The sequence below is a fragment of the Podospora pseudocomata genome, chromosome 5 (genome assembly GCF_035222375.1).
Source record: "Podospora pseudocomata strain CBS 415.72m chromosome 5, whole genome shotgun sequence".
NCBI lineage: Eukaryota > Fungi > Ascomycota > Sordariomycetes > Sordariales > Podosporaceae > Podospora > Podospora pseudocomata.
This window is the reverse complement of record NC_085889.1, coordinates 1682895-1708902: the sequence shown is the minus strand read 5'-3', so window position 1 is coordinate 1708902 and position 26008 is coordinate 1682895. Positions and strand designations below refer to the sequence as shown.

Sequence of the window (26008 nt, the reverse complement as noted above, 5' to 3'; positions counted from 1 at the left end):
GGGCATTTTGCTGACGTTGGTGCCCAAGCGATTGGCGTCAACTGCGCATACTGGAAGCATCGTGATTGGCGTTGCTTTGCTGGCGTGCATGAAGATATCCCTTGGAGGCCGTCGTTTTGCCCTATCGTTTCGTTCTCTTACACCTCAGCTTCTCAGCCCCCTACCGCCGGTATCCCAAAAGCTGTCTAGATCTTACAGGACTATAGTATATCACCCCGACATCAAAGATCCCAATACCCGAGATTTGTGGCTAGGCCAGAGAAAGCAAACGACTATATACCTGAGGTGAGGGCCTGGGCTGTGCCGCAATGATGAGCCAAGTCCAGCACAAACGCGCACGGACATCCAAACGTGATCCAGTCTTTCAGCTGAATCCTTAGCAAAACGCATTCCTTGCCATAACACACATATGATCTTGATTTCGGCTTCGAAGATCGGAGTGGTAAATACCCAGATATACAAAGAGTTATGCTTCATCATCATTCCATCTGAGAGCCTGAAAATACACGCTCGATGTACCGAAGTACCTATATTTGCTACAGCCCGTTTTTATTTTCGATTTTTATTTTCTGTCGGCGCTTACATGCTTCAGGTTCATTGGAAAACTGAGGTTGTGAATGTAGAAGATGGGGAGAGAAATCTTCCTCAGTTTTGGGCAGTATGTCTTCCGAAATCTGCATCAGATTTCCCTGGAAATGACAGTCTGGGTGTTCGCAAATGCTTAACTGTCGGCGCCTATTTCTTTTCCGAGTTCTTCGCCAAGGGGTGGGGAGGGAGTCAATGCCGGGGGTTGGAGGGGGCGGAGGGGGTGTAGCTTTCGGTGGAACCTGGTAGGCCTTCTGTTAGACATTGTTTATGTTCATCTGTCGAGCTATTCCACTGACCGTATTGGCCCCTTGGCCCCTGGGATGGTTCTCGTGACGAAGTCGCTGTGAAGGCGCTCGATCTAATCACTCAGAATAGCCATGCGAGTCTGGATATCTACCATGCCATCTTGGATAGTATTGGTCGGCTCAGGCATCTCCACGTTGTGTGCTCGAGTTAGTCCGGGAAGTGAATCGGGAATTGTACAGAGACCTGGGGCGCCGCGCTTTTCTAGCTTCTCATGCGCCAGCCTTTTGGCCAATTCGGACATCGTGGCAACGACGGATACCAAGGTAGGTAGTGAGCCAGTTACTTTAGGGATGAGTTCATGTTTTCCTGGCAGATGAAGTAAAGTTTTAAAGAAGAAGAAGAGTTGCCTTAGCTGTGGCTACCTACACAGGAATGAAAGCATTGTCTCCTTGCCCCCACATTCACACCAGTCTTTGTTCCTTTCGTCGAGTTTAGTTCCCCAACTCAGACCCGCCTTTGACACTTCCATTGATGCATTTGGGATTGGCCTCGAGCCCACATCTTGTACTCCACGTCGTTTTTTATTGCCGTTGATTGGGTCTGAGGAATACCTGTACATCCACTCAGTGTAATGACTCAAATGTAAACATTCCCATACCCATCCCCCGGCCCCCTAACCACATCCACCCTCTCCGGGTGCACAACCGGGCTCCCATTAAACTCCGCCGGCGCCTCCGGCAACGGCATACCCCTCCACACCCCCTGAAGCCTCTTCGCCGTCCTTAAAAACCTCGCCCTCGCCTCGGGCCAGCCCCGCGCGACGAGCTTACCCCCCCGCTTAACCCACTTCCCATCCACCAACACAGCCTCAATATCACCCACACTTGCATGAAGAATCACAGCAGCAACAGGATCAACCCACCCCAGCATCCCCGGCGAATCCCCATCCCACACCACCAAGTCAGCCTTCCCACCCACAAAAATCCCACCCAAATCATCACGTCTCAGCGCCAGGGCCCCGTTCCTAGTAGCGAGCAAGAATGCCTGCTCGACCGACATGGGATTGCTAGCTGGTAGCTTTCCCTGCTCGAGCACGTCAAGATAACGCTCATACCGTGCCTGTTGAAGCCAGATGCGGGCTTGAGTGAGGATGTCGGTGCTGAATGTGATGTGAGTGTCGATGCCGAGGGAGGCTTGGTCCTGGATGGAGTAGGCGACTGGGTGGGTTTGGCCATAGTGCATCTCTGACTCGGGGGTGATGGAGACGTACTGGTTGGTGGACCGTAGCAGGTCGGCGCCGGTGGGGGTGAGGAAGGAGGCGTGGGAGAAGACGATGGGGGTGGAGATGTTGAGGTAGTTTAGGGCGTGGATGTCTTCGGGGGAGTTGCTGACTGAGGTTCCATGGCAAGGGGGGGTTAGTGAGGTTGGAATAAGGGGGGAGGGGGGTGGAAAGGGGAACACATACAGCCCCAGGGTCCTTGGAGGGAGTGGGTTGTGATGACTGATACGTTGAGCTCCCTGCCAAATGCATTAGCTGTCTCGAACCAAACTGAAAGACCCTCCAGGCTGTCTCCTACCTCGCAAGCGCCATGATTTTGTTGATTTCCCCAACATTCGGGTTCGGGCCCCAGCCGTCGTAGGCAATGCCCAGAGTAGTAGGGGAGCTTCTCAGTCCTGTTTTGGCAGCCATGTTCCGGAAGACTGGATACAGCTCTTCAACTGTGATCAATCCAGTAATATTGGCAAAGGTGAATCCCCAGAACACTCTCGCCCCACTGTCGATACAGGCCTGGAGACCCGCCTCAGCAGCGTCTTTGGACCAGGTGTGAGTGGCATGGTCAAGTGAAGTCGTGACGCCCGCGTTCAGGGCCTCGTACAGACCGGCAAGCTGGCTGTCATAAATGTCTGTGGCATTCCAGAAAAAGGGGGCTACAAACGAGCTGTAGCGGCCAAAGAACTCAAGGAGGCTGGTGTTGGAAGCCATGGTCTTGAAGACTGTCTGCCATCCATGGCGGTGGGTGTCGATGAACCCTGGAGTGATGATCTTGCCGGCGATGTCGACGATCTCGGTCCGGGGAGGGATGCGGGTGGGTGTTGAATCATATACGCCAGTGATGCGGTCATTCTCGACAAGAACTGAGCCTTCCCGGAGAACGCGTAGACCTTGAGTTTGTTTGTTGAAGGTAATGACGGTTCCACCTTTGAAGAGTATCGATGCTGCGCTCGCCGCAGTGAGGAACAGGGACAAGATGGTTAATTCGTTGATGGGCTTCATCGTTGTCGATGGGGAGAGAAGAATGTCATCACCGGCCCAAGAGTTGCCCTCATATTTGACTTTCAGGTTGTGTGAGATGTCGAAGAGCTGTTCAAGCCTCTCAGCCCTCGGCCAAACCAGGCGTCTCTCTGCCGTGTATTGAGCGGCGCAGCGAATAATATGCTCTTAGGCACTGCAATATATGCATAGTTTGTGTAACATATCCCGTCCTGATGGCACCAACAACAACACTGTGGAAGCTTGGCGCACATTAGTATCAAGACACAACGCGTCCAACTGCATAACTTGGGCATACGACAAGGTCGGTGGTTCCTGTACCATGGTTCCATTGTGACTAGTTTCCTGTAGGCAGCGCCAACTTCAAGTGCTGTTCTCGGTTTATGTGACCAAAAAATGTCAGCCGTCTCTTAGCTCTGACAATGAACGTTTCACCAAGCCACAGTTTCCTATGGCTTTATGGTTTTCTCGAGGAGAGACTCCTCTCAATAGACTCCAACCATCAAGAAGACTGGCAGATGAAGCATATAGGAAACCGTGATCGGTGGTTTAGACACGGAGTTAGAGCAAGATAAACATAGATCTATAGCTCGCCTCAGCCACCCCCTGGTGCTCTAGCCACAAAATGGATATCCCTAGATCTTGGCATTCGTGGCTCCAAGACCCCAGATCAGGGGCAGATAACAACATCTTGCGCTCTCCACTCATTTCCGTGAGGCGAGGGTCATGTGAGCCCATGTTGTTAGCGCGAGTGTTTAGCTAAATTAGGGGGCCATGCAAACACCGACGGGGTTGGATCGGTCAAAAAGCGCTTGGCTCCGGTTCTTCAGGACAGTTCACCGCATCTCTCGCTACGTCATCAACTTCTCAAATCAACATCACCGCAACAGCCGCAGCAACAGCAACAACCGCAACCTTGAACCACCTCAACCAAACCGTCAACCACCACTTACCACGACCGCAACCATGGCCTCTATCGCACTTGAACTTGAAGGTACCATGATGGCGCCAACGTGGTTTCTTTTCACCAAGTGATGAAGCTGACTCGGGGGCATCCCACCAGGTCCAAGCCAATCCATCGACGACATGCCATCATGCCTGTCCACCACACCACCAAGATCGTACGGCGAGAGAATCGCCAACATGGAAGACATGCGGAAGAACCACCAAGAAAGAGTAGCAAGGATCAAGCGCGAGCAACGACAAAAGGGCACAGACAGTGCCGAGGAGGCAATCACAACCATCAAGAACGAGCATTGATCCATTTCTTCCATGTAACAAAACACGCACTTTACCGGATTTCTTTGTATATACCTAACCGCTACAACATCATAATCATATTCCATTTCTCGTTCCACCCGTCATGCTTGGCCCTCCTCACATCCTCGCAGCCGCAGCTTCCTCCGCCTTCCTCTCCGCAACAATATCCTCCGCCGCCTTGACACTAATCATCATAGTCGGGCAACTCGGAAACGCCCCCGGAACAACAGGAAAAGCGCTCGCATCCACCACCCTCAGCCCCCTCACCCCATGAACCCTAAACTTGCTATCCAACACAGCCATCTCCTCATCCTCCCCCCCAATCGCGCACGTGCTCGTGGCGTGATGGCTGTACGCCTGGCTCTTGAAGTACTCCTTTTGAACCTCCTCCCCACAATCCCCCGACTCCCGCCTGTCCCCCTCACAAGGATGCCTCTCCACAAACGGTGCGACCGGCTCCGGCACGGAGTTGATCGCCTCCCGCAGGATATTCGCCCCCGCGACCAGCTCCTCCAGGTCTTGATCACCCTGATTCTTGAAAAACCGGAAGTTGATCTCGGGCACGTCCTGCGGGTCGGCAGACCGGAGGGTGACGGATCCGGCTTGGGATTTGGGCTGCATGTGGACCAGGGCACAGGTGTACTGCTCGGCGCCGTGCCAGGTGGGGAAGCCGGGCCAGAAGCCCTCGAAGGAGAAGGCGCCGCACCAGGTGAAGATGTTGCGTCTCGCGTCGGGCGCGTTGGGGGTCCGGAAGACGGCCGTGATGAGACCTGAATTGACGGGGGTTTGCCCCATGGCTAGGAGGGAACCCTCGTAGTTGTCGCCTAGGTTTTCGCCCACTCCGGGCAGGTGCTTGACGAGGGGGATGTTGAACTTGGCGAGCTCGTCTCTGGGGCCGATGCCGGAGAGTTTGAGGAGCTGGGGGGAGTTGAAGGCGCCGCCGGAGATGATGACCTCGCGGGCGGCGAGGATTTGGGATTTGGGGGCGGTTTGGCCGTTGTGTTTGGGGTCTGCTTTGTAGAGGGATTGGCCCTGCATTATTTCGACGCCGATGGCACGGGGGGTGACGCCCGAGACGCCGACGGTGGATTCGTCGAAGAGGACGCGGGTGACGAGGGTGTGGAGTTTGAGAGTCAGGGGGTACTTGGCTGGGTCGGCGAGGGTGGCGCGGACATAGTTGTTGGGGGAGTTGCGCTTGCCGGCGCTGTCGGCGTGTTGGGCGAGGTTGTAGAGGGATGAGGTCTCGTCGAGGTTGGGGATCTCGGTCAGGATGTCGGTTCCCAGGAGGTCAGCAGCGCGGGTTTCGTCTTGGCCGGTGAGGGCGGCGAGTTTCTTGAGGATGGTGGTCGCGGGGTTGGAGCTGTTGCGCGCCCAGTCTGTTGGGCCGACCGAGGTCGCGAGCCAGCCGTCGTATCCTCTGTTGGGGTCTCCGGGGGGGAGGTACTGGTTGCGCTCGATCTTTTTGAGGTACTTGCGCATGTTGCTCGCCGACCAGCTGGCGTCACCGGTTTTGTTTACGATGATGTTCCAGTCGTCGTCTGCCGGGAGGGTGCAGACGGCAGCGTTGTGCATGGCGCAACCACCCAAAACAGCAGCGCGTGGGTATTGGATGCCGAGGTACTTGGCTCCCTCTGGGGGGTCGAGGCCGACGTAAAAGGTGCCGTCGCCCGTGTCCCAGGTGGTGTGCTTGAACTTGCGGTCTTCCTCGGGATCGTCGTAGTGCTTGACCCAGAAATCCCAACGGGTGGCTTCGTCGTTGGCCGCCTCGTTGAACCAGGCGATCTCGGCGTAGGTCGGGTTGTCGCCCTCGTCACCGCCGGCTTCGATCAACAGTGTGGAGTACCCGGCCCGGGCGAGATCGGCGGCGAGGGGACCACCGCCGGGACCGCTCCCGACGACGATGTAGTCATATTCGGCGGTAGCGGTGGCCGGGGCAGCCTCTACCACGGCGACTGCCGAGATGATCAAGGCGGATAACAAACGGTAACGCATTGTGAGTGATGATGGACTTGTCTCGAGACCCTTGGACAGCGAGGATCGTGAACTACCAGGCCGGGCCACTCGAGCTTTTTGAGCTCGTGTCCCGTCATCTCATGGCCTGCGTGCCGTTGGATCGATCGAGCTGCTGCACACCACCTCGGACTCTCCAAGCGAAGCCGTCCCTTCGGCTCGGGTTCTTTTTCTTCTTCACACGTGTTTTTGGTGCCGGTAGTATGTCACCAACCGCAGTTTGCACCGACCGGCAATACCTATGCGCGGGCGAAGTGATATCGCTGTATGTATGGACCATGGATGCGTGTCTGGTTGGCTATTCAAAAGACATAATCCCGGATATTGAGGGGCCGAGATCGTCAGTTGCCCCAACTTGTGCAACCTTACATCTGTTGGAAAGTAACCCGGGTGCATTATTTGGCCTTTGGGTAAAGTGCAGGTTCGTTTATTATTCCCCTCACAAGGCGGCAGCGGAGTTACCTGCCTGTTATGTTTCCACCGACTGTGGTTTCATTTTTGTTTGTTCAAAAGTTGGAGTCGTAGTAGGTACCTGGGAGGGCATATAGATTAGGCGGCGGTTATTGCTCTTGGCGAGGGGGAGGGGGGACAGTTCCCGGGATGTCGGGGCAGCAAGGGCTTTTGAGGGGGGGAGATATTGTAGAGTGGTAATCACGGGGTTATTACCCGAGGGGAAAAGGGACCCTTGCATAGGGTATATGTGATTTGTTAGTGTAAGCGTGCTGCAGATGTGGTTCCAGAACTCGGGAGTGTATCTCGCGGCTGTTTTGTGTAGAATTGGGTTGTCTCGTGCAGGCGGACATATTCGGACGGAATGTTGAGGTGAGGAGGAAAGCCACCGGGGATGTAAATGGCGCCACGATCGTCATGGATCGAGGTGCACTCAGGTAAGCTGATTATATGGTGAGCCACCAGGTGCGGGCAGGTCCGGTGTTAATGGTTGCCCCTTGATGGCAAAAGGGGCTTCGTTGTTTACTTGCCCAAGTAAACATTGTGGGGGTGATGTGCCGTTCAGCCGAGGTGGCTACTCACTACCAAGCCCCAAAAAGGGAACCGTCAATGATTCGAAAACCCCTGTATTAAGGATGCGGAGGATGCCGTCGGACGATGGTCTGCCCAGCGCTGTCCACAGCGATGAGCTCCCGATATGTGCTGACACCAAGCAAAATGTTGCGAAACCAGAAATTGAAACAAATAGGAAACAAAGAAAGCTGTTGAATTCTAGAATGGCGGTTCTTTGTCCTCAAATATACACCCCTGAGCTTTTTTGATCCCGAATGGGTCGTGCCGTTGCCGAATTTTTGACAGGAATAGGAAGATCAAATGCCAGTCGCGACACAACGAGAGCCGTGGGCAGCCGACAGTGCAAGGACATTAGCACGACTGTCAACATCCCCTCTGAGACATTTGTGCGCACGGTGCGAGAAAAAAACCCCACGTTTGCAGCTGCTACTGCATGGAGTTGCCACAGCCGGAAAAGGCCATTCCACAACATCAACCAGACCTCGATCACAGGGGGGGGGGCCCATTGACAGCAGAGAGAGATGGCCAAATGTCATCACCACTGTGCCAGAATGTCAATATCAGTCCATCTACCTACATGTCAAACATGCTACTCCATGTCGTGCAACATCGTGTTCCGGTGGATTTGGACCGTCAACTAGTCGTTTTGTTTACTGCAGCATCACAACAGCCCGCCCGCTCTGCTGGATCCCACATTTGACCCAATACGAGAACCCTGACCAATGCCGCATGCGTCAGTTACTATCGGCCCGGACGACAACTCCTCCGAGCTGTCAGGCCCCGTGAGCCGGATTGGAGATGCCGGGCGTGAATGACCTCTCTGATATCCCACTGACCACTGCCGTGGTTGATAAGGACCAGCTCCAGCAGGCAGCCCACCTCCAAGAGCCCCTCCACTCCTTTCACCACGGAGTGATCATTGTCGACTTTGACCCCAAGATGAGACTTCAAGATGTGCTGCTCGTCGCCGTTATAGCGCGAGTGTACGGAAATCTGGATCCCCTCTCCGAAGCCAAACTCGAGACGCCTGCTGGGGGGTTCGATTGGGACCCTGCCGAGGCTGACCCTGTTGACCATGGGGGATATACCAGCAGCTGGCATCACAAGCTTCACAGTCGTGATGAGGCGTCACACCGTGAATTGACGTTCCATCCTGAGGGCGCACCGGACAACTTTCGATGTCACTATCCGCAGCTTGACCCTGACATTTGGGAGTCATGCAACAGAGCAAACTCTCGGACGTGTTGGTTGAGGATGAAGAGGCCGGACAGTGAGGGGAGAATTTATGGTTATGATATTCACACCAACTGTGTGTATTATGCCCGGGTGTGATTCTGTGAGACGAAAACAGACGCTGACATGAGTACACGCAGATGAGGTTGCTGCGCCCACTGGCGTCTCGCGATACGTACGGTCACCCCTGATCGTTGACATGAATCTTACTAACTTTGATAGTACACTATTGATGTTGCGACTGGAGTGATCTACCCAGATGGCTTCCCGAAACAAGCATTGTTGTTCAACGGCACCTACCCAGGACCTCGTCTCGAGGCATGCTGGGGTGATGAACTCGTCATCACTGTCAAGAACTCCCTTCCCAACATGGGCACCCAGATCCACTGGCATGGAATCCGACAACTGTTCACCAACGACATGGACGGGGTTGCCGTCACTCAGTGTCCCATTGCCCGAGGCCACACCTTCCAGTACAAGTTCAGGGTGCTCCAATACGGGTCGACGTGGTACCACAGCCATTATTCACTTCAATACAGCGACGGTCTCTGCGGTTCTCTTGTCATCCATGGCCCGGCCAGTGCCAACTATGATGTCGAGGCTGAGCAGACGTTGATGGTGTCTGACTGGGTGCGTGACAGTGCCTTCAGCGAGTTCCATCAAGAAAAGACCAACGAAATTGCAAAGGCAAACGTCAAGATGGACACGTTCCTCCTGAACGGAAAGGCAGGCATGAATGCAGTTGGTGGACCGGGAAACTCACCAAGAGACGTTGAAGCCTACAGCGTGACACAGTTCACCCCTGGCAAGAAACACCGTCTCCGTCTCATCAACAGCGGATCCGGCGCCACCTTTGTCGTCTCCATCGACGACCACCAGTTCACCGTCATCGCCAACGATCTTGTTCCTATCCGGCCCTACACCACCGACCGCTTGGTCATTGCCGTAGGCCAACGCTTCGACGTCATCGTCGACGGCCAAAGAGACCGCACAGGCAACTACTGGCTCCGCGCCCAACCCGCCGACGGCTGCAACGCCTTCAAAAAGGGAGTGTTCAACTCGACCGCCGGCGTCAACACGACCTACCCCCTGAACACCCGCGTAGGCATCATCAGCTACCCATCCCTCCATTCCTTCGCCCTCCCCGCCAGCCTCTCAACCACCACCGACTTCTCCTGCCTAGACGCCCAATCCTCCATGGTCCCCGTAGTCCCCTGGACCATCGCCCGCGAGCCCCTCAACCCTTTGTCTCTCTCCACCTTCTACAACGCGCGCCAGACCGTCCCCGACCAAACCCTAGGCCAGTCAGGCAACTACTCCCACTGGCTCTTACGCTTAGACCCCAACATAGAACACCAAACCGGCAAGTCGATGCACTCCCCCTTCTGGCTCGACTTCTCCAACCCAACCCTCCTCAACCTCACCGGCGCGGCCGCAAACCCAAGCTACAACATCGTCTACTACCCCTACCGTCGCGACGGGTTCATCTACATGATCATTGACTCCTCCCTCCTCCCAGGGACTCACCCCTCCCAATTAGGGTCACAGATCGTCCCCAATAGGGGTGCGCACCCGATGCACTGGCACGGGACAGATGTTGTCATCTTGGGGCAGTCAAACGAACGGTTCGATCCTGTGACGAGCCCGGGGACGTGGAATTATGAGAACCCGCCTAGGAGGGATACGGTGGTTGTTCCGGGGGGTGGGGGGTATGTAGCTGTTGCTTTTCGGCCGGACAATCCGGGGGTTTGGCTTGTTCATTGCCATATCAGCTGGCATGCTAGTAGTGGGTTGGCGTTGCAGATGGTGATTCAGGGGGAGGAGGGGGTGGAGGGGGGGATTTATGGGGTTTTGGGGAGGAGGGCGGTGGATAGGCTTGTTGGGGGGTGTGAGGAGTGGGAGGGGGATTTGGGGAGGGGGGACTTGGAAGAGATGGTGGAGAAGGATGATTCGGGGATTTGAGGAGGGGGGTGGGAAGGGGGGTTATATATTGTAATAGCGTTCATGTGTATTTGTTATGTTGGTTTAGTGGTTTGTTTCTTGGGGAAGGGCAAGGGGTAATAGTATCGAATCATGGCTTTGAAGAGCAGTAATGGTAACTTTTAGTCTTTACATGTTAACTCTATTTAATGGTGTGCGGTGGTGGTGGTGGTGGCTTTCCCGGAGTGTTTTGTTCCTGGTATATCAACTGGGGAGATGACAGTGGTCGTACCAGGTGAGTTCTTCGTCATTTCTGGGGTATCAAGCGGAGAAACTGGGCTCGGTGTCGGCGGTGGTGGCTTCTGACCCATCTCTAGAGTCTCTGATGGTGAAGCGGGAGTCACCGCAACAACCTCAGCGTCGTCTATGTTCATAATGGGCACACCCGGCTCCATCTCCAGCTCTGCCCGTCCATGAGATGACCACAACACTGGTCTGTATGACGTGTCCTCCATCTCCCAAGCTTCATTCTGGTTACAAGGCAGCTCAGACGTACGTCTCTCCGCATCTGCTTCATGCAGACCGGCCTTTTTGTCAACCTCGAGGGTTCTGTACGGGACATCGACGTCTACATCATTCTGTCTTTGTTTTCTTTGGCGCCGTCACCAACCTCGTGCCATTGATAGTGGTAATCCGGTCGGCCCTCTCCCAACCTATATCATCCCACCACACCATTTTGCTCAGAGCAGTCACCTGGATCTTTTTAGTAAAGCATACACCCACCGCTGACGCAGGCGTACAATGCCGGACAGCAGCCTCCTGCCACGCCATGTTGGCTGTGAACCACCGGGAAACACGGCAGCTCTTACCTCCCACCGTCTCAGGGCAAGCTCCATACCCGCCTTTATCCGGACATGTTTGACGTATATCCCCCCACGATACGATCGAGGCAGGTCTGTCGAAAAAGCAACGGTCATCCCTCCCCCCAGGTCCTCCACAGATCAATCCGACGGGACAACACCCAGGGCAATCTCCTCCGCAGTCAAAATAACTCGGCAGACCACAGGAGTTGGGGAGAGCGGCAGTGGTAGGGGAGGTCTGGGTGAAACTTGCGCTTGTCTGAAGAGTACCCGTACGCGGTACGAAGAAATTCCACCAGCGCCGTGTTACTCGTGTCAATCAGCACCTCAATCGCCCGGAGATCCCATGATGTAGTCGGGGTGGCGGTAGTCATTTTGGGTGTGCGCTGATGGGTAAGGTAGATAAAACCAAGGCCATCTAGCGAAATGGCTCAAACTGCCCTTTGTACCATCCTGTTCCCTCAGACCAGGCAGGCAGAACAGCGCGAGAGAGGCTTGTGTGACTGAATATCGATTACTTCCTATATCAAAGAGTGCAACCTTTGTCCAAGTGATTGGTTCCCTTGAGGGTGTTTATGCAAGGTATTTCGAGGGAGTGTTGGTGCTGCGTAACCAGGTAAATTGCTGGGCTGTGCTGATAGTGCGGCTCTGTTGGTGTTCGAAAAGACTTTTCAACTGCTCCGTTGAACACTAGGTCTGTACTGTCTTTGGAGGCATATCCGCGTCTTTCTCCTTCTCAGATACTACCCCGTAAAGATGGAGGCAGTTCCCGGGACCTTACATGACGTATCCTCCAACTCCCACGCTTCTGTTTTAATGTCGTTGCAAGCCATCTCGTGCGTGTGTCGCTCCGTGTCCGCCTCAAACACCCTCCGTGTGTCTGCTTCGTACACATCAGACTCTTGTGCCAGCTCAACAATGGACTTCTCAGCCAGTTCCGCTGCAGGGCTATCTTTGCTGTCGCCGTCCTCCTTTCTGTTTCGTCGCTGTCGTCGAACAAAGAAGAACAGCCCCGCAATGATCATCAGGCCAACCGCAGCGCAGGAAACAACAATTCCCGCAATAATCCCCGTCCCTAAGCCTCCTTTCGGTTCCGTATCGATACCTGTTGGAAGCCTGAAAATCGTGGATGTCCCCTCCAGAAGAGGGCTGGTAGTGGTCCCTTCGAAGAAAGGATCGGTAGTCATCATAGGAGCCGCATTGAAAAGACGGGTGAGAGACACCTGTATATCCGGCGGATAAGAGTAGTCCATCACAAAAATCGAGGGTGTTGTCCCAGCCTCGACACTCCCGTATGACACCCAGCTGGTGAGTGTTTTCTGAACCTTGTGCGTGAGCATGCAGCTGCCGTCCAGGCAGGCGTAGGAGGAAGGGCAACAGCCTCCTGCGGACGGAAACTGTAAGCAAGTCCACCTAGGTAGGTAATCATCAGCGTCAAGCTTACCTCCTGCCTCCTCATCACATTGCCCATACCCCAACAGCCCGAAGCATCTCCCAGTAAAATCTACGTTGGTCGACGGAGTGCTGGGGATGATGCACCGATCCATCTCTTCAGCACAGGCATACCCCGTGGGACAGCATCCTTCACTTTCGTTGCTCCCACACTGGTAATACCCCGTTACCAGCGCGCTACAGGCGATCCTCTGGGAAGTTGTTTCGGCGAACGGGAAAGGAGCAGTAGTCGTAGCGCCTGTCGTGGTGGCGGTTCCGAGGTCGGCGGGCGTCATCTTTTGGAATGGGCAGATATATGCACGAAATCACTGAATATCAGGAGAAAACAGATTGAGCTTGCCATTGGTATTTGCCTCGCCCTGCCCCCCCTAATACCGCGCTTAGAGAACACCGACGGAGATTTGAAAAGATGGCATGCCAAGCGACGGAATTCTGAGATGAGGGGTGGCCATTGGCTCGTTTAAAGCGATGCTACCTAGACGCCTGGGAATCATCGCGCCTGAAACTGCGAAACAATGGTAACGATCTACTGAAGTTGATATCTTGGAGGTTAGGCATCTAAACAAGGGTTAGGGCTGAAGCAGCAAACAACTCTTGACAGGGGGTTGGTTGTGTTCCAGACATTCGATGCCAAGCAATACCCCGATTTGACATCTCACACTACACAATCACCTTCGCACCAGAGAATTCGATCGAACAAGACCTTTCTCCAAGTAGCCAAAGACATCAACGGTTGAGGTGGTTGGGAGGGAGCCAAACAGGGGCCCTTGTCCAACAAACCGATGATCAGGGCTTTCACCGCTCCGCGGTTTGGGATCACTTCAGCAGCAAAAATTCCACCACATCACGAGGTCACAAAACCTGGTGTTTTCCTCTCCAACTCCCTTGCAAGCAGATGCCGCCTCACAACTTCTCTGGGGGTTACCCAGGCTAAGATTTGGCGCACTGTTCAACTTGCACAGCAGCAAGGGAGGGACCTCTAAGCTGACAATGTCCTAATGACCTCGTCATAGCCCTTACAAAGAGCACCAAGTGTGAAAATTTTGCACCTTCACCTGATGCCCCTGCCGAGGATTTGCCATCCAGCCACTGGTGGTTTCCAGATCCATGATGAGGCTCGCCAATCGTGGTCCAATTCCTTGGTTTCTTCAGGCCTGTTATTGGAGCTTCTGTTCATGGTCGGGTTCAAGTCGGGTACATCCGCATGGGCTGGTGTCAGGGGGGAACCTCCAATTCGGTCGACTTGCACGTCAGCCGCCACTGTGCCCGGTTGGCTAGAATTGCGGCTCTCACAAGGGTTTTTTGCTGACGATGGTGACTTTCCCCCCCCTGAAGTCCTGATTCAGGAAGCATGTGGCCCATTAATGACACCCTGGTACCCAGCGCTGCGGATATGGCGGCTCTTCCCGGGGCTAGCTGTGGTTGGGGCGGGGGATTTGTTCCTGGGATACCAAAAGTACCGGTTTCGGGGCTAGAGTAAAAGACAGGGGGGGGCGTGTTGTTGAGCACCAAGCCACGATCGAGGGATGGACTCATGGAAGAACGACCGGACATAACTAGTGTCAGGAAACTAGCCAGGCCAAGGCTGTCAGAAAGGAAAGAAAAAAACCCATGGAGGACTTACCGTATGGGATATATACTTCCGCCGGCAGTAACGAAGGAGACTTTACAGCCTGTGACGAGCCTGCTCTTTCTGTTGTTCAGTTAAAACTCACCTTGACAGTCACCATATTCTTTGTGTCATCGCTATGGAAAGCACGGCCTCAAAGCAGCTACCACCGACGACAAAGGGCAACATGACGCGGCCACGACCGTTGTCGACCTTCTCGTCGGCCTCCCCCTATGTCGATATCCTTACCCCCATTACTCCCCCAACGATCACCCCCTCCCTAACCCTCAGCACCACCCCCGCGCCTCCTGTGGACCCAGAAAACGGCGTGTCAACAAAGGAGATGATAGTAGACTCGCCACCAGAAGGTGGCCTGCAAGCGTGGTTGACAGTTGCTGGATCCTTCTGCATCACCACAGCCGTGTACGGATTGAGCAACTCTGTCGGTGTCATCCAACCCTACTGGGCCCAGCACCATCTGTCCTCCTTTCCGATCCAAGACATCGCCTGGATCTCAGGCGCCAACATCTTCCTGTGTTTGTTCCTGGGCGTCCAGGTCGGCCCATGGTTTGACCGGTTCGGTCCGAGATGGCTGCTGATGGCGGGTAGTCTGGTGTACCTAGCTGGACTTGTCGGGCTAGGCTTCCTGCCAGAAGAGAGCGATATCCATGTCAGACAGGGCGTGCGAGCACCGGGTGTCATGTATGGTCTTTTGATGCTTCTTTGGGGTATCGTCATGGGTTCGGGGGCGGCTTTATGCTGCACTGTTGCTCTCTCTGTTCTCGCGCACTGGTTCGAAAAGAAGAGGGGGTTGGCGGCAGGGATTGTCTTTGTTGGTAGCAGCGTGGGTGGTGCTGCTTTTCCGTTGGTGTTGAGGACCACGCTGCCCAAGTTGGGATGGGCATGGAGCATGAGGATCCTGGCTCTCATTGTGACATCGCTGTTGGGTATGGGGAACATCCTGATCAAGGGTCGCATCAAGGGTCGACGGGGGTCGGGGGCGATCAACTTTGGATGTTTTCGAGACGCTAGCTTTCTGTGGACGACTGTTGGTTGCTTCAGTATGTGCCTTCTCGACTTTGGACTGTGGTTTACTTGCTAACATGTGGCCAACAGTGAACCAGTTCATCCTGATCGCGGGATTGGGTATGGTCCCGACATGGGCTCTCGCAAAAGGATTCGAAGAGCAATCGACTTTTGTGATAGTCGCCGTGATGAGTGGGTGAGTATGACCTGGCATGTTGAACACCGCCCCCAAGAAATATCAGCTAACGCGGCGACAGAGGCTCAGGAGTTGGGCGGCTGGTGGCGGGTGCCATCTCGGACAAAATTGGCCGGTTCAACACCATGATCTTGACCACCATCTTCTCCATCATCACAACATTTGCCGTCTGGATGTTGGTGGAAACGGACAGGATGTGGCTACTCTACCTGTTCGCAGCCCTCTTCGGCTTCGGCACCGGTTGTGTCATCAGCATCGGGCCGATCTGTGTTGGGCAGTACGTGCTCCCTCAACTTGAAGAGCACGGGCAACAGCTTTGCTGACCGACATCCTAGACTCACGGTTCCCAACAAGTTTGGGCAGTACTACGGTACAAGTTACAGCGTGGTCAGCTTTTCGTAAGTCTAGAAGCCTGATCTCAGGATCCAAATGAGAACACCTCTACTGACTGGGGCAAAAGGTCGTTGCTTTGCATTCCTCTGAGTGCCTCGATCCTCGAGAACCTAGGCACAGAGGGTTTTGTCCTTGTTTTTGGTGCAGTGTTAATTTCGGCGTTGGCGGCGTTTTCGTTGGCGAGGTTCACAATCCAGGACTGTGCGTGGCGCTGGAAAGACGTGGTATGACGTTTGGTTGTTGACCGTGATTTCTTTTTGTTGTCTGTGATGAAGGGAAGGGATGCCGCTGAAGAAGAGATATGGAAAAGGAGAAAAGATAAGATGGCTTGGCATGAAGATGATGATGAGATGGAAGTTTTTTCCCGAATGCCTCTGGAGTTGTGCCTACCCAGGTAGCTTCCATTTTTGCGTGCCGCCCTGCCTCGCCTCACCGAAGTCACGGAAGCAAAGGTGAGGAATGTGAGCTAGGTAAGTCAATATTTTCTGTCTCCTGACCATGGTTCTCCATCATGAAATTGGCGTCGACTTCCAAGCCTAGGCCTGACAGAAGTGCTAACAACGTCATCCCGAGACCTGCATATCAGAATCGAGACATGCGTTGGATAAAGACAGGGTCTGGATCAGTGCCCTCGCACTGGATGACACCTAGGTGCCTTGGCACTTCTCTACTCAGCCACATTCCCTACCAGCCAACAAACACATATCTCAGCGATCGCATCAGAGGCCTGGACATGATGGAAGTTAGCGAGGCAAACACCACATACATGGAGCGGGTTATCGGGTACCACTCCATCTCGGGCGCTTGTATAAACATGAGCACTTATAGTGAGCAGCATGCCCGATCTACTATCAAAGCCGCAATGATAAACGTAATAGGGAGTCGATGATGGCTCTGTCGCATTTATCCTAAACCGCTAACCAATGCAACCTCGCAACTGTGGACCGTCACCGGGGGGCTCCTCCATTTGGAAGGTCGCTGCTCGGTAGTTCTATGCACGATGCCGTTAGTTGCCCTAACTGCCAGTCTCCGACGTTCAACAGGGCAAGTCTTGGCCGACTTTCCCAATGCTTGGATGGCCCCCCCCCAAGACCAGCCCCTGAACCCCTGCTACCCCCGCGCCTCTCATGCGACCACATGCCCCGACGGACAATGACGAATCGACGATGGCCTTCCTACTTTGGTAGGTGAGACACCAGCATGTTATCTAGACCTGAGCGATTTCCAGGTTCTCGAACGCTCACCACCTGCACCAGTTCAAACTGCAACGACTGTTCAAAATGTTAAATAACTGGAAAGCTCACCCCCTTTCTTCTTCACAGCGCCCAGCCTTTCTAGCCAGGTCTGGATTGCTAGGCGTTCAACCTTTCCGGATTAAACATGAAACAGTTTGTGCCAGCCGCCGCCGTGGTGGCGCTCCAGGTCACCGCGTCTCTCGCGGAGGAGCTGCTGCCCGTTCAGATCAGGGCTCCCAGCCCAGCACACTTCTCCGATCTCGTGGCCAACAACACGCTCGATTTCGGCTGCAGGCCCATCGCCCATCCCACCAGCGATGGCAAGTTTGAACTCCAGGCTCTCCTCACCAGAGACCAGATCAGCTGGCTTCACGGCGAGTATAGCTCGGACGAGGCCATCACCGTCCAGGAGACTGCCCTTGACAAGCGCCAAACCTCGGGCAAAGCCCCCATCGGCACCGGCGATCGCTTCAGCGGCGGCTCCGTGACCCCCTCGGGCCTCGGAACCAAAGCCAGCACGGCCAGCATCGCCAGCATCCTCAACGTCAACGAGATCAACTCTGCGCTCACCGGCCTCGCAAACGCCTACCCGGGCGCCTTCTTCAAGTACAACCTCCCCTACACCACCTTCCAAGGCCGTACCTCGGTCGCCGCCTACACCGGAGCCGGTCCCGACACGTCAAAGTACCGGCTCTACCTCTCGGCCGGCATGCACGCCCGCGAGCGCGGCGGGCCCGACAACCTCCTCTACTGGGTTTCTGACCTCCTCGCGGCGAACAAGTCCGGGTCTGGGCTGACCTACGGCAAAAAGACGTACACCAACGCCCAGGTAAAGTCTGTGCTCAGCGCGGGGATTGTCCTCTTCCCGCTCGTCAACCCAGACGGCGTGGTATACGACCAGTCGTCTGGTTCTCTCTGGCGCAAGAACAGGAACACCCGCTCTGGCTCGTCGGGCGCGTCGGTGGGCGTTGATCTCAACCGCAACTTCAACTTCCTCTGGAACTTTCGCAAGTTCTTCTCTTCGTCCGTCTCCCCTGCTTCTACAAGCCCTAGCTCGGAGGCGTTTTACGGCACCGCTCCCGAGTCAGAGCAGGAGACCAAGAACCACGTCTCCGTCTATGACAAGTTCCCCGGCATCAGATGGTTCATGGACATTCACTCTGCCGCGGGGACGATTTTGTATTCTTGGGGCGATGACGTGAATCAGTCGACGGATCCAAAGATGAACTTTTTGAACTCGACGTATGATGGGAAGAGGGGGGTGACGGGGGATAGTGTGTACAAGGAGTACATCCCTGCCGCGGACGCGACTGCCATCAAGAGGGCGGCGGATGCCACCGTGGCGGGTATGAAGGGTGTGGGCTCGAGGAGCTATGTTAGCCAGCAGGCGGTGGGGCTGTATCCCACCTCGGGGGCGAGTGATGATTATGCTTTTAGCAGGTTTTGGGCTGAGCCGGGGGTGAGTAAGGTTTATGGGTTCACGATGGAGTTTGGGTACTCGACCAATTTTTATCCGACGACGGCCGAGTTTAACAATAATATTCGGGATACGAATGCTGGGTTTATGGAGTGGGCGTTGACTGCTATTGCTGTCGGGTTGTAGTGAGGGAGGAGGGTTGTATATAAGATGGGGCGGTATATATTTGTAAAGGATGAATGAGAACATGAATTGAACATGAGCATGGCGGTGGCACGGATGAAGCGTGATGATCTTCAGGTTGGATCCCCTCATGAAATCAGTGAATTGAGTGCTCATTGAATCATTAAATCCCACGCTGAAAGATTACCCTCAAGGTGACGCTGCAAACTCTAGACTCGTCTACAGGACCCCCCGCCCTCAAATGACCTCTTGCGATGATCAGACCATTCCTATCCCATAACCAGAACTCCCAAAAACAAAACCCAACCTCGATCGCAAACAGATAGACCCCCCCCACGGGTCAATAATACACCCTCTCCCTCTCCCTCTCCCTCTCCCTCTCCCTCTCCCTCTCCCTCTCCCTCTCCCTCTCCCTCCCCATCCTCCGTTCCCTCTCCCCCCTTCTCTCCCCCTCATAACCCTCACTCTCCTCCCTCCCCCCCTTGGAAGCATGCCACCCATCCCAATAATACTGACACCTCTCATCCGGACACCCCGGATACCTCCGAAAGTTATCAGTGTACTTTCTCTCCGTAATCGCCCTATTATTCTCCCGCCCAGGCACAAAGCCGCAGTGTCGACTATGACCTAGAATGCTCCATGTCAGCCTTTCCTGTTCCGCTAGCCCTACCTACCTACCTCCCTGCGGGAGGTAGGTTGGGTTGAGGTGAACTGACATCTAACAACCTTGATCTTGATAAAATGCCCGCACGGCTCAAAATGCAGCCTGACCTGTCGGCACATTTCCCCTCGAGAGCATCACCTGTGATAGGTCGGTTGGTGGTGTTAATCGTGTCTGTTGGATGGTTATCCAATGACGTTTTCGACGCGGGGTTCCGCTGCTGAGAAGTTGGCTGAAACCCCCCTATCTCGTTCTCCTCATCTAAAAGAGGAGTTGCAAACAGAGAGATAACAGTGAAGATTATCTCTTGCAAAGATTCACTAGGGGATTTTTGGGGGATTTTTTTTTCTTTTTGAAAAGATCAAAGCGGGCTCAGCAGGCGGCGGTTCGGGAATTGGCTCTGTGTGTTCTGTGTGTGAGGTGCGTGTGCACAATGCTCATGTGGATCCCCCACCTCATGACACACGATGCCCCTCCCTCCCTCCTCCGTGCCTCCTCGCCAATTTATCACAATCACACACGCGCCGCAACACATGATGGGCGGGGGGAGGGGAGGGGGCTGTTTACATCGCCCCCAAAAGGTCACGCGGGGTCAACATCATCACAAAACAAAACATCCAACACCCCTCAATTTTGTTTATTGTAGGATAGGTAAAAAGCAGGCTACCCTTCTATTCATTTTGCTGCTTGCCTCTCGCCAATTACTAATCTTTTTTCTTCTACCAATAAAACCACATCATCATCAACAACAAACGCTAAAATATAAAAAAAAAAAACCAACACGCCCATTGCATTGCCATGAAATTCAAGATATCTTCCATCCACCGGCTTGCTTTTTTTATACAACGCTGCCAACACACACACTCCACCTATTCATCATCGTCATAACCCCCGCTGGCAGCAGGCGTCTCCGCCGTGAAGGGGGCCGGCGTCGGAGCACCATAGTATCCCGAGCCGGAAGCACCAGGAGTGGGTGCAGTGGCAGCAGGTGTTGGCGCTGTGTCCCCGCCCCATCCACCTGCCCACACGCCCGGAGTGGGAGCGCTGATGGGCGCCGGCGTTGGTGCCGTGTAGGCGCCCGGAGTCGGAGCACTGAACGCTCCCGGCGTGGGCGCACCGAGACCGGCGCCGGGCGTGGGCGCGTCGTACGAGTTGCCACTGGCTCCGGGAGTGTATCCCCAGTCGGCACCGGCACTCGCAGCAGGGGTTGGTGCCGAAAGACCGCCGCCATAAGCAGGAGTCTTGGAGCCCCAGGTGTCACCGCTGCCGCTTCCACCGTAGGCGGGTGTCTTGGATCCGTGGCCAAAGCCGTCATGGGCAGGTGTCTTGGAGCCGGAGTTCCACGCCGGGGTGCGCCCGCCGCTGCCGCCGTAAGCCGTAGCGCCTCCATAGGCAGTCCGGTTGCCGTCGTATGGGTTGGCAGTCCGAGAGCCGTCTTGCCAGGCAGGTGTTCGTGCGCCAGAGGCATTGCTGCTCCAGGCAGGTGTACGAGAGGAAGCTAGGTAATTTGTTAGTGCGTGTGTTGACATCGTCAAGGAGGAGCAAGACTTACATGATGCACCGCCCCAAGCTGGGGTACGGCCGCCGGCCCCAGAAGCCATTGGGGTTCTACCACCGGTCCAGTCTCCTCTACCACCACCACCACCACCACCACCACCAAACCCACCACGTCCAGAACCACCAAACCCGCCCCCCCCGCGTCCGCCACGTGAGTAGATGTCAATTGGCTTACCAGTGACCTTGTCCTTGAAGGCAAGGTCCGCCTTGGGCACGGTAATAATCTTGCTCTTGGTGTGGAGCTCAACACGCGCATGGGTATCCGTGGTATCCTTGACGATACCCAGCAAACCCTTGTATCCACCCCTCCTGATAGTGACAGTCTGGTTGATGGCACGGTCCGGACCGAAGCTCTTTGGTGCTGCCATACGGTTGTTCTCGGCAGGGCTTCGCTTCATGGCCGGGTTCATGGCAGTCAAGTCAGGACCACCGCCGCTGTTGATGCGACCACCCTTGGCCGCGATGGTGTTGACGTTGCCGGCGCGCGTGACAAAAACGCCGGCATTCTCGTTGGTCGTGTTGGTGTGTAAGAAGATGAAAGAGCGATGAATGTGAATGATTTTACCCTGCCGTTGTTGACCACCGTACTCACGGACAACATCATCCAGACGAATCTCGGAGCCGCTCCTGTCAGCAGCGACGGCAGTTCTCCTCTTTGGGAGCTTGTTGGTAATCTGAGAAGGCATAACCTGCCTCACCTCTCCATTCTGGTCAAGCACCCCCACTGACTCACGGTCAACCTTGACGATGCAGCCAACAGTCGTCGCATCCAGCTGCACCAGATCAAGGAGGGAGTACTGGCCAAGCGATCCCTGTCCTCCAATATCACTGGCGGCGCGGAGGTCCTTGCTGAATACTGTGACCTCATTGTTGGTCTGATCCGTGAGCAGGGTGACACGATCCTGCGAGATGTTGACCACCATGCCCACCTCATCACGGAAACGGCTGCCGCCGATGACCTTGACGTGGTCACCAATCTTGAACAGCTTGCGAAGACCTTTGTTGGGCACCTCGATGGTCTGCCCAGCGAGGTTTCCTTCCGTGACTCTGAGTGTCACTATGTCACCGCGAACATCGACGGCTTTGCCAACCACTCCGCGCTGTTCGCCCTCGTACACTTCGATCACATCTCCGGGGACATAAGCAACGTTGGAGCTGCTGTCTTTCAAGCTGGCAGCAAGAGCCTTGAGGTCAAGGTTCTCTGTGCCATCCTCGGAACCACCGGCGAACCGTGTGACCTCTTCAAGCGTGGGGTTTACATCCTTGACATCGAGCAGCTGAATCTTGATATCTTTGACTTGGAACCCATTCTCAAACTCGTCACCCATAAATGTCCACGAATTCGTCTGTGGGTTGCCCTGGAGATGTCGTGGGTTCTTTTTCCTGGCCTCAGCTTCGCTGAAGAGCCGCTGGGGTGGGCGGGGTCCAGGGATGCCGGGACGCTTGCGCTTGCCATCTGGACCGATGCCATCCTCTCTTACACCATAGTCCAGACGGGGAATGAACCTAACTCTAGCTTCCAGTCCATTCTCGGTGACGTCGAGAACCTGGGCGAGATCTCCAGCGTGCTTCGCAGGCCTCTTCATGCGCACCCAGGCACCAGGTGTCAGGCTCGGGGTCTTGATGACGCGCAAGAGATCGGGCATGTCCTTGATCGGAACCAGATCCATCTTGGTGCGAGGGTACACGTTGAGAATGCCGTCCAAAGAGAGCAGGATGTCGTTTTGGCGGAGCGCCTCGATGTAAACGTAACCCTTCATGACGGAATTAGGCCCGGCACGCTCAAAGGCAGCAGTGATGGGCAGCTCGTTCTTGGTACCAAGTCTCTCCTCAACACGGCGGATGATGGAGAAGACAACCTCGCGCTCCTTGCCTTCCTTGCACCTAACGGCCCAGATGCCGGGGTCATTGACGCTGGGAAGAAGCAGGCGCTTGGGCACAATGGCCATGTCACTGTATCCTCTGGTGGGCGCACGTTTGCCATAACGCTCACGCAGGATCTCGGCTTGCTTTTCGGCGTCGAGGCTGGCCTCCAGCTCGCGTCTCCGGTCGAGGTCACGATGTCTCCTGTCGTCGTTCATGCCGCCACTGTCGGCGATATCGTCAGGGTGGGCATTGTCGATGAAGTCCTCGATCTCCTCGCCATCTCTGTCGTCGGCTTCGTCTTCGTCTTCATCGTCGACCTCGGCTTCGATATCGAACAGATTGCCCACACCGGCAGGCTTGCGACGCTTCCTGCGGTGGCTCTGCGCGATCCAAGTCAGCAATTGGAAAGAGAAGCGAAGCGGGATGCAGACTCACATGCTGCACGTCATCCTCATCTTCTTCGTCCTCTTCGTCCTCCTCGTCATCTTCATCGCCATCTCGGTGACCACCGCCCTCCTCATCGTCTTCCTCCTCTTCATCATCCTCGCGGCCGCCATCATCATCATCATCATCAGCGGCGATGCGCGGACGCTTGGTGGCGCGACCTGAAGGGCGTTCATCTTCGTCTTCATCTTCGTCGTGGTCCTCATCGGCTACCGGGCTGCTACTGCGATGGTCGTTCTTACGGGACACGCGGGGACTGCTGTCGTTGGCATCCTGTTCCTCATCCGACAGGTCGGCTGGGGCCGGGTTGAAGTTGTCGTCTTCTGACTCGGAGTCGCCTCCGTAGTGGTTGTCGGCCATGGTGGGAATTCGGAATTCGCAATTGGTTATCTGGCAATTCGGATGCTGCTGAGGCGGCGAATCGCCAGAGACAAGCTGCGCGGTGTGAGCAGCAGGAGAGTGCTGGGGAGTTAGCTTTGTTGTAGAAGGGAAAGTTTCGTTTGGCCGGCGGACAAAAGACCGCTGCTGTCCTCGAGGCGCAACTGAATGATGGAGCTTGCAGGCTGCGTAGCGCGCCGCGCTAGTGCTGTTTGAGAACCCCGGTCGGGCTCGGCGCCAGCAACAGCTTTTCTCCGTTGTGGCCTGTGCGCTCTTTCTTTGACTGTCGTTCTCTGAAACTCATCAAACATTCGAGCGGCACTGGTTTTCTTTGGGAATTAAGAAAAATATTTTTGAGAATTAAAATCTTAAGCACGACGGAGTGGTTGCCAAAGGAATATTTAGGGAAATGTTGTCCACGAATGCTCGACCGACACATTCCTTCTCTCCGCAAACCAGTCCATTCTTTGGTGGGCTCAACATGAAGTATCACTCCTGTCTACGATTTTTTTTTACGCTCCTTGGCCAGGTAACTGCCTCGTAGTTACCTGGCTCCACAAGTTAAGATGGAACGACGGCTGCTTACTTACAAGTTGCAGGGTTCGAAAGTTGATGTGATGAACTGTCTCTCGCGTCATAGCAGCATAGGTTGCTTTCTGGACAGAGCTCTGGGCACGGGTTGTGGGGACAATACTAGCAACGACATAAGACAGCATCTCACTACATACAAGAGATGTCAGAACACTGAATATTTGACTCTGGAACAAGAACGATCAAGTACACAAATCACAAAATCACATCCCAGCGCCTACCACCCGCCCCAACAACCCAGCTCGTATACCAAAAACCACCAAATCAAAACCGGAACGCCCAATGCCAAAGACCCAACCCTCTTTGTTTCCCTTCAACCCCCTATCTTCACACTCCCTTGAACACAACCCCCACTCCAGAACCCCTCCACCCCCCTCACCTTGGGCGTCAACGGCGGCGAGGGCGGATTCGACCTCACCTCCACAACAGGAACCTCGCTCTCCACCGTCACCACCCTCTCCACCCCACCCCCATCTCCCACCGTGACAAAGCTCCCTTCGCTCATCGGCCTCTCTTCCGACATGAACCGCAAGTCAGCCTCATCCAAATCATCCAGCAAAGCCGACATCCGCTTCGGTCTGGGAACAGGCAAGTTTCTCGGGAGAGAAGGCCGGCCAGCTGCCATGCGGCGGTACTGTTGCGTCAGGGCGGAAACAGAGCTAAGACGGACTTGTTCAGAGCAAAGATAAACTTCTCGAAGAGGGAGAGGTTGCGGTTGGTGTTGAGGGTCAAGGGAGGAACTGATTGTGTGGCAGAGGTGGTGTATCTTGGATTGGAGGAGGGAGAGGTTGGTGTGGAGGGTTTGGCAGGTTCGATCTGGATTGGGATGGATCAGATATTCTACCCTTACGCTGAAACAAACAAACAAACAAAAAAAGCCACGGACCGTCGCCGGCTGCAAACTCGGGACCGATAAGAGTAAAGCCGATTTGATAGGTAGACTGAATCCGGTAGCTGGACATGTCAAGAGAGGTGCCCACGGCGCATTTGATCGGGCGGACCCGGGCGGCGGCGGGGTGGAAGCGGTGGGTGCTGGTGCTTGTGTGGTAGCTGTTTGATGCTTGTTGCCTCTGTAGCCAAGTGTTGTAAAAGTCCAGGCCGGCTTCGAATGCAGAGGCGAGGCGCTCGACAAGGCCGTCCACCCTCGCCAGCTCGACCTCGTCAGCAGCATCAAGCGTGGGAGTGGTGGTGGTGGTAGTAGTAGTAGCTGCCAGGGCTTCTGACATGATTGCTACCAATTTGCGTAAGAGGGGAAAGGACAGCCATCGGCATAGCAGACAAAGAATTTGAGCCACATGAGAGGGCTGGTCTCTTATCTCTCGAGCCGTTCCGCGGGTGTTGCTGCTGCTGCAGGGCTTATCTCCATGTCCCCCAAGATAGGTAGCCATGCAGGAAGTGGAAGTGGCGTCGAATGGGGGAGCGCGACACGAATCTGGACTTAATTTCTGCCTGGGAAAGCATGATCGGAAGTCGCTTTGGCGGAGTGGTTAACGCGCGCCCCTGCTAAGGGCGTTCCCTCGGGAGCGTAGGTTCGAATCCTGCAGGCGACGATGTTTTTTGTGCCCCTCATCTTTCTTATTTATTGGAT

General features: G+C 55.0%; 9 protein-coding genes and 1 non-coding gene across 10 annotated transcripts; 3 read left to right on the top strand and 7 right to left on the bottom strand.

Annotated features, from left to right (window-relative positions):
• Positions 1–767: 767 nt before the first annotated feature.
• On the bottom strand, positions 768–3271 carry QC762_504160 (uncharacterized protein; the record flags this gene model as incomplete). The annotated part of the gene is made up of 3 exons (XM_062890839.1): positions 768–2225; positions 2300–2352; positions 2412–3271. Coding segments are annotated over 3 exons (1668 nt in total), but the record flags the coding sequence as incomplete, so codon positions are not given.
• A 1212-nt stretch (positions 3272–4483) lies between these two features.
• QC762_504150 (uncharacterized protein) lies at positions 4484–6358 on the bottom strand (the record flags this gene model as incomplete). Its single annotated transcript, XM_062890838.1, has 1 exon — positions 4484–6358. One exon carries the CDS (start codon positions 6356–6358, stop codon positions 4484–4486), a length of 1875 nt encoding a protein of 624 aa, XP_062741970.1.
• Positions 6359–7869: 1511 nt separating this feature from the next.
• On the top strand, positions 7870–10594 carry QC762_504140 (uncharacterized protein; the record flags this gene model as incomplete). The annotated part of the gene is made up of 3 exons (XM_062890837.1): positions 7870–8708; positions 8773–8807; positions 8855–10594. Exons 1-3 carry the CDS (start codon positions 8198–8200, stop codon positions 10592–10594), a joined length of 2286 nt encoding a protein of 761 aa, XP_062741969.1. The 5' UTR covers positions 7870–8197.
• A 1508-nt stretch (positions 10595–12102) lies between these two features.
• On the bottom strand, positions 12103–13139 carry QC762_504135 (uncharacterized protein; the record flags this gene model as incomplete). Its single annotated transcript, XM_062890836.1, has 2 exons — positions 12103–12137; positions 12194–13139. 2 exons carry the CDS (start codon positions 13137–13139, stop codon positions 12103–12105), a joined length of 981 nt encoding a protein of 326 aa, XP_062741968.1.
• Positions 13140–13392: 253 nt separating this feature from the next.
• QC762_504130 (uncharacterized protein) lies at positions 13393–16543 on the top strand. Its single transcript, XM_062890835.1, has 3 exons — positions 13393–15559; positions 15757–15972; positions 16031–16543. The coding sequence occupies exons 1-3, from the start codon at positions 14613–14615 to the stop codon at positions 16095–16097; spliced, it is 1230 nt and encodes a 409-aa protein (XP_062741967.1). The 5' UTR covers positions 13393–14612; the 3' UTR covers positions 16098–16543.
• Positions 16544–17468: 925 nt separating this feature from the next.
• Positions 17469–18926, top strand: QC762_504120 (uncharacterized protein; the record flags this gene model as incomplete). The annotated part of the gene is made up of 1 exon (XM_062890834.1): positions 17469–18926. One exon carries the CDS (start codon positions 17469–17471, stop codon positions 18924–18926), a length of 1458 nt encoding a protein of 485 aa, XP_062741966.1.
• A 337-nt stretch (positions 18927–19263) lies between these two features.
• On the bottom strand, positions 19264–19706 carry QC762_0078980 (uncharacterized protein; the record flags this gene model as incomplete). Its single annotated transcript, XM_062883885.1, has 2 exons — positions 19264–19550; positions 19640–19706. 2 exons carry the CDS (start codon positions 19704–19706, stop codon positions 19264–19266), a joined length of 354 nt encoding a protein of 117 aa, XP_062741965.1.
• A 747-nt stretch (positions 19707–20453) lies between these two features.
• SPT5 (transcription elongation factor spt5) lies at positions 20454–24129 on the bottom strand (the record flags this gene model as incomplete). The annotated part of the gene is made up of 3 exons (XM_062890833.1): positions 23443–24129; positions 21137–23387; positions 20454–21082 (listed from the first exon to the last, which is right to left on the bottom strand). The coding sequence occupies exons 1-3, from the start codon at positions 23809–23811 to the stop codon at positions 20454–20456; spliced, it is 3249 nt and encodes a 1082-aa protein (XP_062741964.1). The 5' UTR covers positions 23812–24129.
• A 538-nt stretch (positions 24130–24667) lies between these two features.
• On the bottom strand, positions 24668–25964 carry QC762_504107 (uncharacterized protein). Its single transcript, XM_062890832.1, has 2 exons — positions 25307–25964; positions 24668–25236 (listed from the first exon to the last, which is right to left on the bottom strand). The coding sequence occupies exons 1-2, from the start codon at positions 25806–25808 to the stop codon at positions 24734–24736; spliced, it is 1005 nt and encodes a 334-aa protein (XP_062741963.1). The 5' UTR covers positions 25809–25964; the 3' UTR covers positions 24668–24733.
• Positions 25890–25970, bottom strand: QC762_0078950. Its single transcript has one exon. It is a non-coding gene; the product is annotated as a tRNA-Ser (tRNA).
• Positions 25971–26008: the final 38 nt, after the last annotated feature.

Coding starts and splice junctions, on each gene's coding strand:
- QC762_504130 (XM_062890835.1), top strand. CDS start 14,613: ATGGAAAGCACGGCCTCAAAGCAGCTACCACCGACGACAAAGGGCAAC. Junction 15,560..15,756: donor TGCCTTCTCGACTTTGGACT/GTGGTTTACTTG, acceptor ACGCGGCGACAG/AGGCTCAGGAGTTGGGCGGC. Junction 15,973..16,030: donor GGGCCGATCTGTGTTGGGCA/GTACGTGCTCCC, acceptor CCGACATCCTAG/ACTCACGGTTCCCAACAAGT.
- QC762_504107 (XM_062890832.1), bottom strand. CDS start 25,808: ATGGCTACCTATCTTGGGGGACATGGAGATAAGCCCTGCAGCAGCAGC. Junction 25,237..25,306: donor CGAGTTTGCAGCCGGCGACG/GTCCGTGGCTTT, acceptor ATCCCAATCCAG/ATCGAACCTGCCAAACCCTC.